Source organism: Mycetomoellerius zeteki, unplaced genomic scaffold, assembly GCF_001594055.1.
Source record: "Mycetomoellerius zeteki isolate Tzet28-1 unplaced genomic scaffold, Tzet1.0 scaffold415, whole genome shotgun sequence".
Taxonomy (NCBI): Eukaryota; Metazoa; Arthropoda; class Insecta; order Hymenoptera; family Formicidae; genus Mycetomoellerius; species Mycetomoellerius zeteki.
In genome coordinates, this window is record NW_017257409.1 from 2,305,238 (window position 1) to 2,320,613 (window position 15,376).

Consider the following 15,376-nt stretch of genomic DNA (forward strand, 5'->3'; position numbering starts at 1 on the left):
GACAGCCGAGGCGTCAGTCCTCAGTGCGCCAGCGTGCCGTGTGGAGTGGTCGCACGCGCGTTAACGTGCGGAGCAGCACGCGTGGACGGCCAGCTGTCAAACTCTCTATGTGTCGTTCCGACGATTCCGGTAAATCCCGTTTAAGTGAATCATTGCTATTTATTCCGGGGTCAAGTGACCCGTGATCGTGCTACTGTATTCCTGATTTCCGGCAGACCGTGTCTTCGTCACGCAATCCGCACGTAATTCCCACGCACGTAGTTTCCAAAAGATGTGCGTCGTCTTTGACATCACGAAACCGGCATTGAACGGTTTTTACCGGGAAGACGTCCGACGTGCGTACGCGAATTACTCGTAAAGAGAACGCGTCGCGAAGGGATACACTCCGTTCTCACTCCCGAAGAGTGACGCACGAGGAGCAGCGCGATGACGGAGCTAGCTAAGGAGGCGTTCACCTCCCGCAACTACCACCTGGCGGTCGAGCTGTACGAGCGATGTCTGAACCAGCAAGGATCAAGTTACGAGGTGCTGCTTGGTTATGGCGACTCCTTGGTCAAGTGCGGTCGTGTCAGAGAGTGCATTGAGATCTACTCCAGGTGCTCAACGGCGATGTCCGTGCCGACCGACAGACTGAAACACCTGGCAACCGCGCTCCTGGAGGATATGGTTGGTATTGGGACGAACCCCAGACGGAGGATCGAGACATCCTTCGCGTGTCCTCTGTGTGAAGGCACCCTCTATCAGCCAATGACCGCCGGTTGTGGTCACACGTACTGTAGAAACTGCGTGGATCCGTCAAAGAACTGTCGCGTATGTGGAGTTAAAATCGCTATTGTGAGTGAAACAAATGTGCTAGTGCAAAGACTCGTGGAGAAATGGTGGCCACGAGAAGTGGAGGCCAGTCGAGCGAGGCACGAGGGTGATATTCTCATGAGGAAGGGTCACCTAGGTCAAGCACTGGAGAGATACAACCTGGCAGTTCATCTCGGTAAGAAAATCACCTTATCTCATTGTGACGCGCCTTTGTCTCTCGATGAATATTTGTCGTATTTAAGTCGTATTTAATATATCAGTACTCTTTATTAATAATATGATATGCGCTAAAGTTTTCATTTTATTGAATAGGATTGAATAGGAATAGAAAAAATCAAAATTCTTATTGATCAATAACTTTTAATTAACTTCTGTTAATTTTCTTCTGTGTTTCAATGATGAAAATATTTTACGAGTCAGCAAACTTATAATATTTAGTCTTTACAGATAAAGAAATTTGTTTAAAGAAATGAGACACATTTAATAAAACCTTATATGTATTAGGAATTTGTTGCCACGAAAGTGAATTTAATTTCATAGATACAAAAGATCTTTTCGATGCTTTTAAATATCTTTTAAATATCTTTCAGAGAATCTTTCTAATATTTTATGTTGTTTAAGAAGTAAAAAATGCTTACAGAAAATATTAATAACTTAGGAAAAAATAACATAATTTTAAAAATATATATTACGAAGGAATTATCATTATATTAAAATAGAATAGATTAAAAATAATAAGATAAGACATTAATGATAATAATGGTAAAAATATTTTGATATAACAACACTTAAGAAAAATATCTGAAAATATTGCTTAATGATTATGAATCATTAAGATCTATTATCAAATTTTAATATTTTCTATTTGAATCATGTTGCTTATCAGTTTGGTGTATCGTATCAATGTCACAATTTCAATGATGTCTTTTAATCACGAAACGTTTCTATGACTTATTTAGTTTTAATTAAAATTAATTCAACTGAGATTGTGTCAAATTCAATTATTTCCATACAAAGGAATAACATTATAAACGATTCTTAAAAAATCAGGCAACACCGTTTTTATTTTTCTATTCGCGAACAAAGGGTAAAAACATGTGATTATATAAAGATTATTACGAAACACCTAATCTGAATAATGAGTTAATTCAGGTGAGTCGGTAGACTAAAAATATATTGGTTCATCATTCAAATATATTCATCATTCGCATTTTGTAATTTGCCCCGATTTAACCAAAATCATGAACATTTAGTACTAAAAAAGCATCCTGTTTCGAAAGGACATTTCTATTTTATCTGGATTAATGCAAGTAGTTGCTTAAAGAACAAGATATATTTATGGATTTAATGTGGAAATATTAGATAGCAACAGAGCAAAATTGCTGCGATCATGAATAAAACCAACTTTTAAATAGCAATTAATTAACGAAAACTATATATTGTAACAAGAGTAAGAACTATATATATATATATATACTATATGTATATATAAATTAACGCAAAAGAAATGTAACTCTATCGAAAATATTTCGGAGTTTTACCTTCATATCATTTAAAAAATAATAATGCTGTAATTATACACATATATATACAAAATTCCATTTATTATTTTATTTTGTACTTCATACGTGAATTTTCGCCGAATTTTAATTCCAAAAAACTAAATACTGAAGGAATAACAAACACATTAAAAAATAGAAACTTTAATTTAGAAAATAAGAAATACTCAACGAAATCTTAATGTGTATTTATAATATTTATAAAAACTGTAATAAAAATTACGTGTTGAAAATTGTAATATACAATACAATTCAAGTAAAATATACCAAATATATTATAAAACGAAACTAACATAAATTATAATGAATCACGAAATTATTAAACTATAATCAATTAAGTATTCCAAAATCTACTAATTAAGGCTATTTATAGCAAACTAATCTTTCTTTGAAAATAATGTCAAATCTAATATAATTTTTTGTCAATTTCTATTGCACAGACTATTAAAAAATAATGTTTTCTCTTTAGTTCTTTTAGAAATTTATTAAGGAATATTAAAAAACATATTATTGCATTTTAATAATACTGTATTTTACTTTCCTTCTATATTTACATATATTTTTATTCTTTCCTGCTAAGATTCATTCTTTCATGCATGTACGTTTTTTTCTCACTCGCTTCTGCAACTCGTTTTTTATCACTCCAAGCTAAAGAGACTACGATTATTGACCTCAGTGTAATTCACAGACATCTGTTTTCTGTCGCTTAAGATTTTAATTAGAAATTCTATGACATTTAAAAATCGACTTCTTTTTAATAAAAATTTTTCAGTAAACTATTATTTATTGCAATTTTATATTTTTCAATATTAAATAGATGATTTTGACATAAATAAAATCTTCGTTTAAATAAGTTAATATAAAGTTATATTGGTAATATCTCGAGATATTTAAAAAATATTTTTATATAAAATATTTAAAAGTAATGAATCAATGAAACAACATGTTGGTCGCGTTCATTATTTTATATATTACATTTGCAACTTAATATTAATGATAAAATTGTAAACCTTATTTGTTGACTTATTAATTAAATATATTAAAATATAAAAAATTATTCTTATGACATAAAATATGACTATTATTCTATAAGGCTAAATATGTAAAAACTTTTGCTTAATTTTGAACAGGTTTAATAGGCTCTCTCTTTTTTTATAATTTTTATATATATATATACTATATACATACAAAAAACCATTTAAAATTATACAGTTTCTCGCTTTTTGGTTAAAATATTTAACACTGAGGATTTTGAACATACAATATTTCGAGAATATTGCTGATTTCTGGATATCATTTATGTTTGAACTTTCATTGGTAAAATCGCATCTGGAAAATAATGTAGAGATAATTTATTTCTTGAAAAATAAACAAAAGTCTCTGCGTTAAAGACGAATAGCAGAGATTGAAATTGCGTTTGATGTTTAGCCCTTAACTGCTCTGTACGTGGAAAAATTCTACTTACTGAAACATTTTTAGCTCTATCACGAAATATCTTAGACGTTTTATCTACAAATACAAAAAGCTTATTTAAAAATGTATTATTGATTATATTTATAATAAAATTATATTTATAATATAATTTTTATTATTCAATTAATTCAATTACAAACGTAATAATGAAACATATATTTTATATAGAAAAACGATGATTTATTTAAAAAAATACTATGTAATTTTATATAGTAAATGTTCATTTATTCTTTTTATCTATTAAATCTATATAAAATTAATTTAAACCTAATGCTATTGTAAAAAGTACAAACAAAGTAATTACACATTGTAATTAACATTTGATTGATATATATAGTATTAATAATTTTTATTAATCTTTAATTATAAATTACGCAAGGTTTTTAGTTCTTTAAGTATACATGAAAACATGATAATATATATAGTTTTGACAAAAACAGTTTTATAGAACAATTAAATGTTAAAAATAAATTATCGAGTTACATACTGGTAAAAGCAAAAAACGATAGTGAGATAGGTCAATAAATGATACGTTTCTAGATATAAACTTGATAATTGTACAGCAATTCTATAATTATATGTTTACAAAGATAAACATTCTACACGACATGATTTTTTATTAAAAGTTAAAAATTATCGAATTTCATATTTATTGAGCTTTATCCTTAACTTTTATTATTCATTATATTTAATTGTTTCCAAAATAAATCAACATATTGATTTTATTTTAAATATAATAATTCTTCACGGAAATTCCATTTATTAACCGGTATTCTAAATAATTAAAAGAATCAAAAGTAAAACCGGTAGTTATATCAAGAAAAAAAGCAAATGAAACATAAATGTTTAGATCAATCTTGCATACGTACCTTATTTTTTAATTAATAAATAGGTTAATTGAATTAGATTGTCGTATATATACACTGTTGCTATACCATATAATTTTTTCTTGCTTTCCTTTTTAATTGTTACTTATAATAATTTGTATATAATTATCGTTGTGATAAGATAAGAAGAACCAAATTGAATACTGAAATCCGTATTCTTTTGTGCATACTCGAGTGCACCGAATGTTTAAAGTGCGTGGAAAGGGAGGCCTCCGCATTCGACTGCGACGATCACGACGACGACGCCGTTAAGTTCACGGCCAGTCCGAAGCGGTTCTTACATAACGTTTCTTGGAGATATCGGTCTGAATCGACGACGTCCCATCCGGAGACACGCTACGTCTACTCTATGAGATATATCGTATAAATATTTACGCGTTCTGAATCAATTCCTCACGCCTTTCAATGTTTAACTTGCAAAACCATATTTTGGAATGCAAAATTTTTCCTTCGTCCTCGCACTAAATGCATTACTTTTGTGGATTGCGGACAACATAATGTATACTTAATTATATGCGTAAACGTATAATTTATTATATTCACTTTTACCATTTTTGGTTAGAAATTCTGAATATTATTTATCTCGCATAACAAAATGTTCATATAATGCCTTCTCCATTTTTTTAAATTTAATATTTCCGAACTATAGAAGAAAATTTATCTTTTAAAAATTTTTTTTAATAGATACCTATACATATATATGATTGAAAGTGTGATAACATTAAAAAATTTGTGATAATTCAAAATATAATACTAAAATTTAACAAAACATTCTCATTGACGTCGAGTTAATATATTTAAAATAACTTTTACTACACAAGCTATGACTGAATGATCGATCGCGTCATCTCAACCTTCTTCGTGTCGATTTTTGAAGCATATTATAGTTATCTATCTCTCTCTTCGAGGCTATCAAGCAACAGAATTACCAAGAACAATAACGCATATACGCGATAACAAGTGAGCGCTTCATGACTAATCGACCTCGCCAAGATCGTCCTTGTTTATCTTTGTCATCACACGTACCTTGAAATAAGATCTTTTGTGAGAAAAATATTTAAGGGATTATGCATTGTAACACGTATTGAATTATATCTTCGTCGCTTAAGTTTGTTTGTAGTAATCGATAGTAAGACTTTAACAAACATAAATTCAAGAATCATTTGAAAGGATTTCCTTCATCTACAATTCATAACGGGAATGAAATATTTGATGAACGTATGAGAAGTATAAAAAAAATTATATAACAGTGTTAGAATTTTGGAAGAAAACGAATGAAACTATGAAGAGAGAAAGCTGTACAATGATTATAAACCAATGTAAACAAATTCAATAAACACAATGATAATCGCAGTATAAGATTTCCTCGATAAATGCGATTAGCGAGTGACGTAGTTGTTTACATGTATGTGACGCGTAAATATTGCATACAGCATTGAATCGGAATCTTCGTGAATATATTACGCTATACAATAAATCGTCGAGTTACAACACAAAGATTACGTAAACGCAAAGATTAAAGATATTATAGATCATATATTTACTAACATGAGATTCTACGTGGAAATGAAATTTTTAGGATCGAGAAAGAAGATCTCCTCAGGAATAATAAGAATAAAACGGGTTATATATGTACGGTAGCCATACCGCTCTACTTAATCGCACCTGCATCGTTCACCTGGCCGGCCTACAGGTTGATTACGGTAGTTTTAATAACGATCTTCAGTGACGCCATACACTGTACTTTAGAACGAAATTCGTTGATACGAAAGAAAATGTATCTTACTTCGTTATTAAATTATATAATAGGTGAAGAAATAATTACAATTAAATCCTTTACATGAAATTCTTTGTCTTAAAAAATCTTCGAAAATTTTAAAAATAAAATATCTAAAACATATGGTTAATTATTATAAATCACTGAGAATTTAATTTGGAATTTTTAAATTAGAACTTTTAAATTGTTTTGTTAATTTACAAGAAATAAGAAATTAATAAGCTATATTAAATACAAGTATATAAGTATTTATATATTAAATACAAATGAGATACTTGAAAATAAAAATCACAAAGTATGAATAATAAAAAATTTTAAGTTTGAATAAAAAATACTTCTATTTTTCTTCTCTGAAACATTCCGGTATTGCAGACATCGATGATCTAGTTGAAAACATCTTCGTCAACAGATGAGAATGCCAGAGATACTCAATTTAATCTGACTAATTTGCTATTTTAATCGGTATAAGTTCTCTCTGTGTTCAGTATATTCAGTTTACAAAAAAAAAATACAATGTATTACTTTTTAAATTGCAAAGTTATATAAAATGAAATAATATTGTATTATATAATTTATCAAATAGCAATGAAAGTACAAATCACAATTTGAAACACAAAGAGAGAGAAATTGAAAATATTTATTCCTAATTTATAAAATATAATAGATCGAGTAGATTACGTGCTACATTAATCAGATTTCAATTTAAAGATTTCTTAAAGCACATAAACGCTATCCTTCTCTTTTTACCTTCTTTCTAACATAAAAGTGGAGTTGAATCTATTACTATGCAATGTAAAAATTAACTTTGATGATAAATAATTTTTTCCTTTTATTCTATCATAAATCAGCCATTTTCATAATTGTCTTCATCTTTCTTTCCTTCTTTGGAATTCGTGATTGCTATCGGTTGGGAATCGCTGTTTAAAGAATGCCACCCACAAGCGCATTTCGCCAAGACCGATATTCGTCTCTCCACATATTCGCGAATCCCGGAGTTTCGTTTCTCTAAAGGAAGCTATAATTAAATTCGACTCGCCGCTGCGCTTATATAGTACAAATTTAGCGTGTGTCGCGTCGCGTCGCGCCGGTGCAACGTGCTCGACGAAATAAAAGCGATGACAGGCTACGAGAAGGAGCGCGCTTTTACGCTCCTTAACTATGCACGCGAGCTCCATATATCGGACTCACTTATATAATGATCGTCGACACTGCTTTTCTCGCCGCCGCAGCCGATAAGCGTCGCAAAATTATGCTGGTGGATTTAATAGCTACAGCTAAGCGATTCACGTCGGATGTCATTGTTCTAGACGTGCAAATTAAATCAATTTAATTGTTAAATGTTGGCTTTTGTTAATTGTTAAATGTTTTCTATTTCAGAATGTTTTCCTGAAAACCTTAAAATTTCTTTTATTTTAAAATTGGTTTAAATTTGTATTCACATAAACCTAATTGTAATAAGAAATATATATAAACAATTTTAAATTATTATATTAATTCGAATCAGATTCTCATTTGATTTTTATAAAAATTTTTTATTATTACATGATTATACATATAAAAAATATGATTATACATATAAAAAATTCTATATACATTTTATTTATTTCTTATTATTTAAAAACAAAAAAGGAGGTTAATGATCAAACTTCATAATGATAAAATGATATAGAATACTTTTTTAAAATTATCTTTTGTTATCGATGCAGTATATTTATTGTTCAAACTATGTATTGCGTTTATCAATACGGTATAATATCAACATCAAAAGTCTTTCAATACAAAGTGCTTATGCAAGATGGAACATGATATTAAGCCGAGTATGGTGATAGGCATTATTTTAAATTAAATGCACTTTCAGCCGCGTTTGTTTTTAATAAACATACATTAGAATCGAATATATTTCCCAAAATAAACTGATACTGAATGCATTATACAATGCAATAATCGCTACAAATATTCAATAATTTTAAGTTTTTTATTATTTTGTACGCATCTTTTTAATATTATTTTTTGTTATATTGTTTTATAAATAATTAAAAAAGTTTATTGCACATGGCTCTTTACGTTACATTTAGGACATCTTAATAAATGAATTTAATTACTCATTGAGAGAATGTATTCGGATCTTTTTTTCTATTAAAGAAAGAAAATTTTCTCTCAAAAAATAGTAATTGTATATAATAAACAAAGAATATTTATATGCCCTAGTTTTAGCAAAAAATTATTCCGTTGGTATTTTAAATTAAATTGTTATGTTTAGTCATACTTAACAGTTTACATTTATTAAAAGCTGTTTCAAATCCGTAGAAATTGGGATCAGAGCAATCTGTCGATGACCCAATTTAATTTCTTCTAGTAGATCACAAATAGCTCTTCATGTATCATTTTCTACTTCGATCAATGCTACAATAGTCGAGTAAAGTCTTGCTTGACATAGTCGTGCTGAGCACTGTTGAACTTACGCTATAAATAACGTGAACAATAGCGCAATGTTATAAAACGCGTTAAAAGCTTCCGACGCATTAAAGCAAATTTAACTTTAGCGCCTAAATCAAATGAAATAAAAGAAATAGATAAATGTTTAGTACAATCTTTAATTGTAAAGAAACTTATTTTTTACATTCATGAAGCATAAATCATAAAAAATTCCTTTTAATCATCTTAAAGTATATCCTATATTATAATAAAATATGTCCACAATTACACGCGTCCGACTAAAATGTTTTTAAATGGGAAGAATAACTTCAAACGCGCATTAAAGAATTTATTCCTTTTCATGGAAGATTCGAGGAAAGATCTCGGAAGGAAATATTTTCTGTAGGTACAAGTCAAATAAAACTCATCCAGGAAACTCATCTCATCTCGGTTAGAATGATGTGTTTTCTTCAAAGGAAATTAGAAGAGCGACACGTAGCTCGGAAAACACGTTAAGCTGCGGGCGTGCATCTCAAGAAACCTCGTGAATCCCTATTCGACCCCGGCACGTGCATGGATCTCTGCCAAATCCGAGATGTCATCGTCTATTCGAGCCATACTCGGTCCCACAGGAGAAGTTGTCACGCGCGAGGACGCGACTCCGGCAGGTCCTATCGTATCAAGGACGCGCTCTCGTAGTGCTTCAACAATTTGCAAAAAGAGCAACGGGAGCGATTTTCGGGTCAGGGCCGCGCCGATCTCTGATCTAGCGAGGAAAGACCTCGAGGGGAAACTTATTTTTGAGTGAGTTCGTACTCTCTCACTGTTTTATTTGGTTTATTTTGCGATTCTTTGCGGCGAATTATAACGGAACGTATTATAAATATTTTTATCTTTTCTTGTGTTATATTTTTTCTTGTCTTTTTTAAAATTTAGAACAAAGTTCTTTATCTTCTGAAGAGGAACATTTAGTTTTAACACATTGAATTAAGATGCACAAATTGTGCCTTCGGATAAAAGTAAAATATGAACCGATATACAGACATTATTACGTTTGGACAGATTTATCGAGTAATGACTTTCAGCGATAATTTACATAGAAGATATCTTTACGATCTACTAACAATAAGTTACTATTGTCTCTCTTTAACAATAATTTATATTTAGACTGAAAGAATATAATATGTCGTACATATATTTTGTCTTGTCATTTTCAGTTCAATTCTTAAATAAATTATCATCTTAATTTAATATATTAAAGCTGATCTTTCGTTAACCTAAAAACTTAATAAATTGTGATTATTGTCCAGCGCTCGTAACATTAAAAGTGACAATGTGCGTATAATGTGACAGCAAATAAGACGAGCTATATGTCGGAAAACGCATGCTATCTTATTACACGAATCACGCGACAGTTTAGATCAATTTTTCAATCGAATTATCACATAATAAATTATTTCACATAATAAATTACTTTTAAATATTAAAAAATCGCTTATAATGTTTATATTTTATATTTTACGCAACGCGCAAACATCACTTCTTTGCAGATACAAGCCGAGACATTAAGATTTGAAACGCCAAAAAGAAAGAAAAAAAATGCAAAGTTATTTTTAATTTAAGGTGTATTATTGCGAGATGGCTAATTAAGAAAAAAACGAGTAGTTTACGACGTCTGTAAAATACCGTTGATAAAAGTGGGTCGTGTCCTCAATTCCTCTTCAATCTTTCATCCATCAATCGAAACTCGATTCGTTTCATGTTGAATATTACTATACTGCAACTTATATTCGAATAAAATGATCAATTATACAATTTTAAACACTATTAATCACCATAATTGTTGAAAAAATTAAAAACACGGAAAAAAGGTAACAAGTAGAAAAAAAATTTTTTTACATACAATTTTACCGAAGTATCGATGAAGAAGACGCGTTAATAAGGACAATTGATAATGTTTTCTATAGACTTTTCTATAGAATGACTAAGTAAAAATTAATAAATTTTTTTTATAAATTCTGAAGTAATATCAAAATTATATGTTACATCACGAAAACAAATTGCACAAGCTTTATTGTTTAAATCATTTAATTACTCCTTATTTCTTTCTTAATTTTATTGCTTATTATTTACACATTATTTTACTCATTATTTTTTATTAGAAATTACTACTTTACTACTAGAAATGATAAGATATTTCTAAAATTCCTAAGTGATATTCGATTATTTATTTTTTTAAATATTTCTAATAATCTTTATTACTCCTATGAAAATTAAATAATAAACTGAACATTGTATCGTAAAAATTATAACTTCTTCATTAGCAACTGTCACAAGTGTCACAACTGATATATTCATAGACTTGTGTCAAAAGCCAGCATATCCGTTAATGTTATTTACTTACTGCATTGATCATCTCCTTGATAGATACGATTTGTTTGATTTTACAGAAGTACTACTTATGTATTTTTATATATGTTTGTGTTAAATAAATCTTTAAGAAAATTAGGTACTCTTAATCAAGAGTCTACAATTAAATCTGAAAAACGTATTTAGCTATAACTTCTATTTAGTTATATTTTAAAAAATGACTACATAATTCGTCAACTTTTTATTGGCAAATCCCTGAAGTATTATGTATTGCTACATGTCTCATTATATAGTAAGCGCAATGTTATTAATTAATTTTTTTAATCTCTCGGTTTTCAATCTCCCGCGCACATTTGCGACGCGATCTATCTCACGACATTTGGCCTCTAAATATCTAGTGAGACATTTTTACATGCAATTATTGATCTTTTTTCGAGAACTCGCACGTCAGAATCGCTTCTCCCACGACTTTTGCCCGCGACTTGCGAGTGTTACGCGATCAATATATACATACGTATACATAATAACAGCGTTACGCCCGAGCGAGTCCACGGCTCTTGCAAATCCGCGAGTGCGTTTCGGTTGTGCAATTACCGCGAAGCGAAATTAATCCGTCGCAGGCGCAGTCGATTTATGTCAAGGCGACGACAGAACAGCAATCACACGCCAGTTTTCTCGCATTCGAGGGTGGCACATACGACGCGAAAGTGCCAGGAATAGTGTATGCAAGATGTTATTTTCAGATTTTTATCCTATAATGTTAATCCTAAAAATACATTAGAGTCTTAAAGAGCAACAGTATGCTCACAAATGTTGACATCTGTTCTTATAGTATATATATTAATACTTTAGTGTAACACAATCTTAAATTTTATTTTTTGCACTTTTATACGAGTAAATACATAATATAACAATTCTTCTGATAAAATTTCAAATAATAAACTTATAATTATATTTGTGATAATAGTCCTTCATCAGCATGTTTATTGTTAAAATTGTTTACGTTTAACATTCAAAACGTAAGCCATAGAAGCTTAAAGTATATTATCATTCTATTGTATTTTAGCAGTCGATAAATTCTCTCTCACCATTCTATATTATTTTAGATACTTAGATAGAACTTTAAATTCACAAATTCCAGGAACAAAATTTATTTATACAAATAAAAAATTTATTTAAGTTAGCTAGTATACTCGTACATACACTTTTAATTTAGAATTTTTTAGAAATCTGAGAATAAGAATCTTGTTCTTCTTACATAGTAATAAACTATTTATACAGGGTGTATCTGAAAAAAACATACACCAATCATACAGTGCTATTCCTAATAAAAAACTGAGTCGAAAGATCTTGTACCATTTTGCAATTTTCGCAATAGTTAACAAGATATTAATTACTAAAAATCGCTGAATATTGGTTTTCAATAACTTTTTACTCAAATACTATCAACTTTACAGAAAAACTACAAGAGACAAAAATTATTTATTTTCTTCTCATAAAGTTATGAGAATTTTTTCAGAATTTTTTAATACCGTTTCTCATGTTGGTAAAAATAAGAACATGCAGTATCAAAAAGTTGATAAAAAATTCTGAAAAAATTTTTAGAGTTCTATGAGAGGAAAATAAATGATTTTTGTCTCTTGCAGTTTTTCTATAAAGTTGATAATATTTGAGTAAAAAATTATTGAAAACCAATATTCAGCGATTTTTGGTAATTAATATCTTGTAAACTATTGCGAAAATTGCAACATGATAAAGGACTTTTCAACTCAGTTTTTTATTAGAAGTAGCACTGTATGATTAGTGTATGTTTTTTTTTTTCAGATACACTCTGTATACACATTATTAGAGAATCTTTATCCTCCCATACTGAACATCCTCCCATGTAGTGTGTCATAGAATGAATTCATCTCAGACATGTGTAAATGGATATCATAGTTCCGGTCCTCGTGGATGAAGCGATAATCAACGGCAACGCAGAGGGTCTCACGAGATTGCTTCTATCAATGCAGGGTGCTTAAATTGATTTAGCTGCTTGAACTCTTACGTATTTTCTAATTGAGTCCGATTACGACTCGCTTCGCGAGAGGCGTAGTACTGAATTGCACAATATATTGGCTGAAAGCATCTTTGCGCTATGTTGCTATACTTGACATGCACAAATTACAGTTAAACTGTACTTGTGATTTATTGTTCCAATTACATGTATCTTATAAACATTTAATGCAAATAAATAAATATGCATATATGTATATTCTAACAATAAATATTATCGTAATTCTCACAGTTTTTTCGTTTATAAATATTTTGCAACATACTAAAAACTATATATTATTTAATATTATCATTTGTGTTAACAGATATCTTTAGTCGATAGTACTGTCTTTATGTGTGTGTGTGATAGAAAGCTACTTTGGAGATTCATTATTATGACGAAATTATGTGTAGTCTACAATTGTATGCTATACATACAAAGAATTCAAGATATAATCTCGATTGATTATTTATCATCAGCAATAAAAATACATATATCATGCATAATGCATATAAATAAAATTACAAATCTTATTTAAAATTATTAATGTAATTATTAATATTCAAAAATATACATTAAAAATTTTTCTTCAATATATTTTTTATTTTTAAATCAAAGTAATGACATATTTTTCTTAAGCATCCAATCTCTAAAAAAAATATATATATATAATATAAAATAAAACATTTATATTAAAAAAATAATTTATTTTTAATATGTTATTTAGTATGTGTATTTCTATATATACATATATATATATACACATATATGTAAATATAATATATTCAAAATTATATTATTTCATTTTTTGACAATATTTGTGTGTATGATTTTCCATCTTGAGAACGATCTTTTTAATTATTTAAAAATAATAAGTAAAGTAATCATTTAGCAAATTATATTATTATCGTTGGCATTCAAACGTGACTCGACCAGAGATACAAGTACATAAGTGTCGTGGTTACGATGCGATCCAACAACAATACAAAATAGAATACAAACGATCCCAACGACTAAATCTGACTTTCGCATTGGGGGGACTTGCTGTCGGCTTGACTGAGTCACCGCGGGGCAATCCGAGTTAGTCGGATCACGCCTGGCACGACAACAAAAATTTGATCGATTCGACGTTAAATAGGAAACCCACGAGCAAATGAACAAATAGCCGCGAATCGATCCGGATCTAAAGCCGAGTTTCGCAGCGAGTGTTGCGCCCACTCGAAGTTGTGATGACCTGGATGAATTACGTAAGACTATCGCGAGATTTGCTCTTACTCATTCACCGGATTCTAAACGTGAGCGCACATTAATTTATGATTCATCGTTTAATTCAGCGGAAGCTTTCTCTAATCGAGAGGGTAATATACGCCTTGAAAAGAATCGTCACCTTCTTTCCGGGTAAATTGTCTCGACTTGCATTAATAATTAAAGAGTTTGATAGGACGAGAGTGTCATAAAAAGTAGAACATTTTAAAGATCAATAAACGCAGTACTTAGTTGAAAGATAATTATAATTTAAATTATATTAAACTATTTACGTGTACTTATATTAAACTAAAACGATACAGGTAAAATAAAGAAGAAGATAAAATAAAAGTGTATACTGTAACTAAAAATGTATTATTCATAAAAATTATCCTCTATATAAGAATGGTAGTAACAGCTATAATAATGCATAATTGTAATAATGATAGGATACTATATCATCTTATAATTTAATTTAATTATGTAATGTTAGTGATTATTCACAATATAATGATCATTATAATTTAGTTACCTAGTAAATGCTATCATTTGCTATGCGCTTTATTAATTATTATAAATGACTTTAAATTTTGTGTAATATCAATTTTATTATCCATAATTATAAATAATTTAAAAAATGATGGTATTAACAACAATATATAATTATTAAATGAATGAATTATATGTTATACACATATATATATATATCCATATTAACATCAATAATATTTATAATACAGGGTGTTTCCAAATTAAATGGCAAAACTTCGGGAGCGTGTAGAGGAGTAAAAAACTAAGAAAA

General features: G+C 29.3%; 1 protein-coding gene across 1 annotated transcript in view; it reads left to right on the forward strand.

Annotated features, from left to right (window-relative positions):
• Window positions 1-14: 14 nt before the first annotated feature.
• Window positions 15-15,376, forward strand: part of LOC108726369 (LON peptidase N-terminal domain and RING finger protein 3) — a 43,115-nt gene continuing 27,753 nt past the window's right edge. Inside the window, exon 1 of the mRNA XM_018453873.1 lies at window positions 15-988. Coding sequence (XP_018309375.1) covers window positions 427-988 — 562 coding nt within the window. The 5' untranslated portion in view covers window positions 15-426. The remainder of the gene's footprint in view (window positions 989-15,376) is intronic.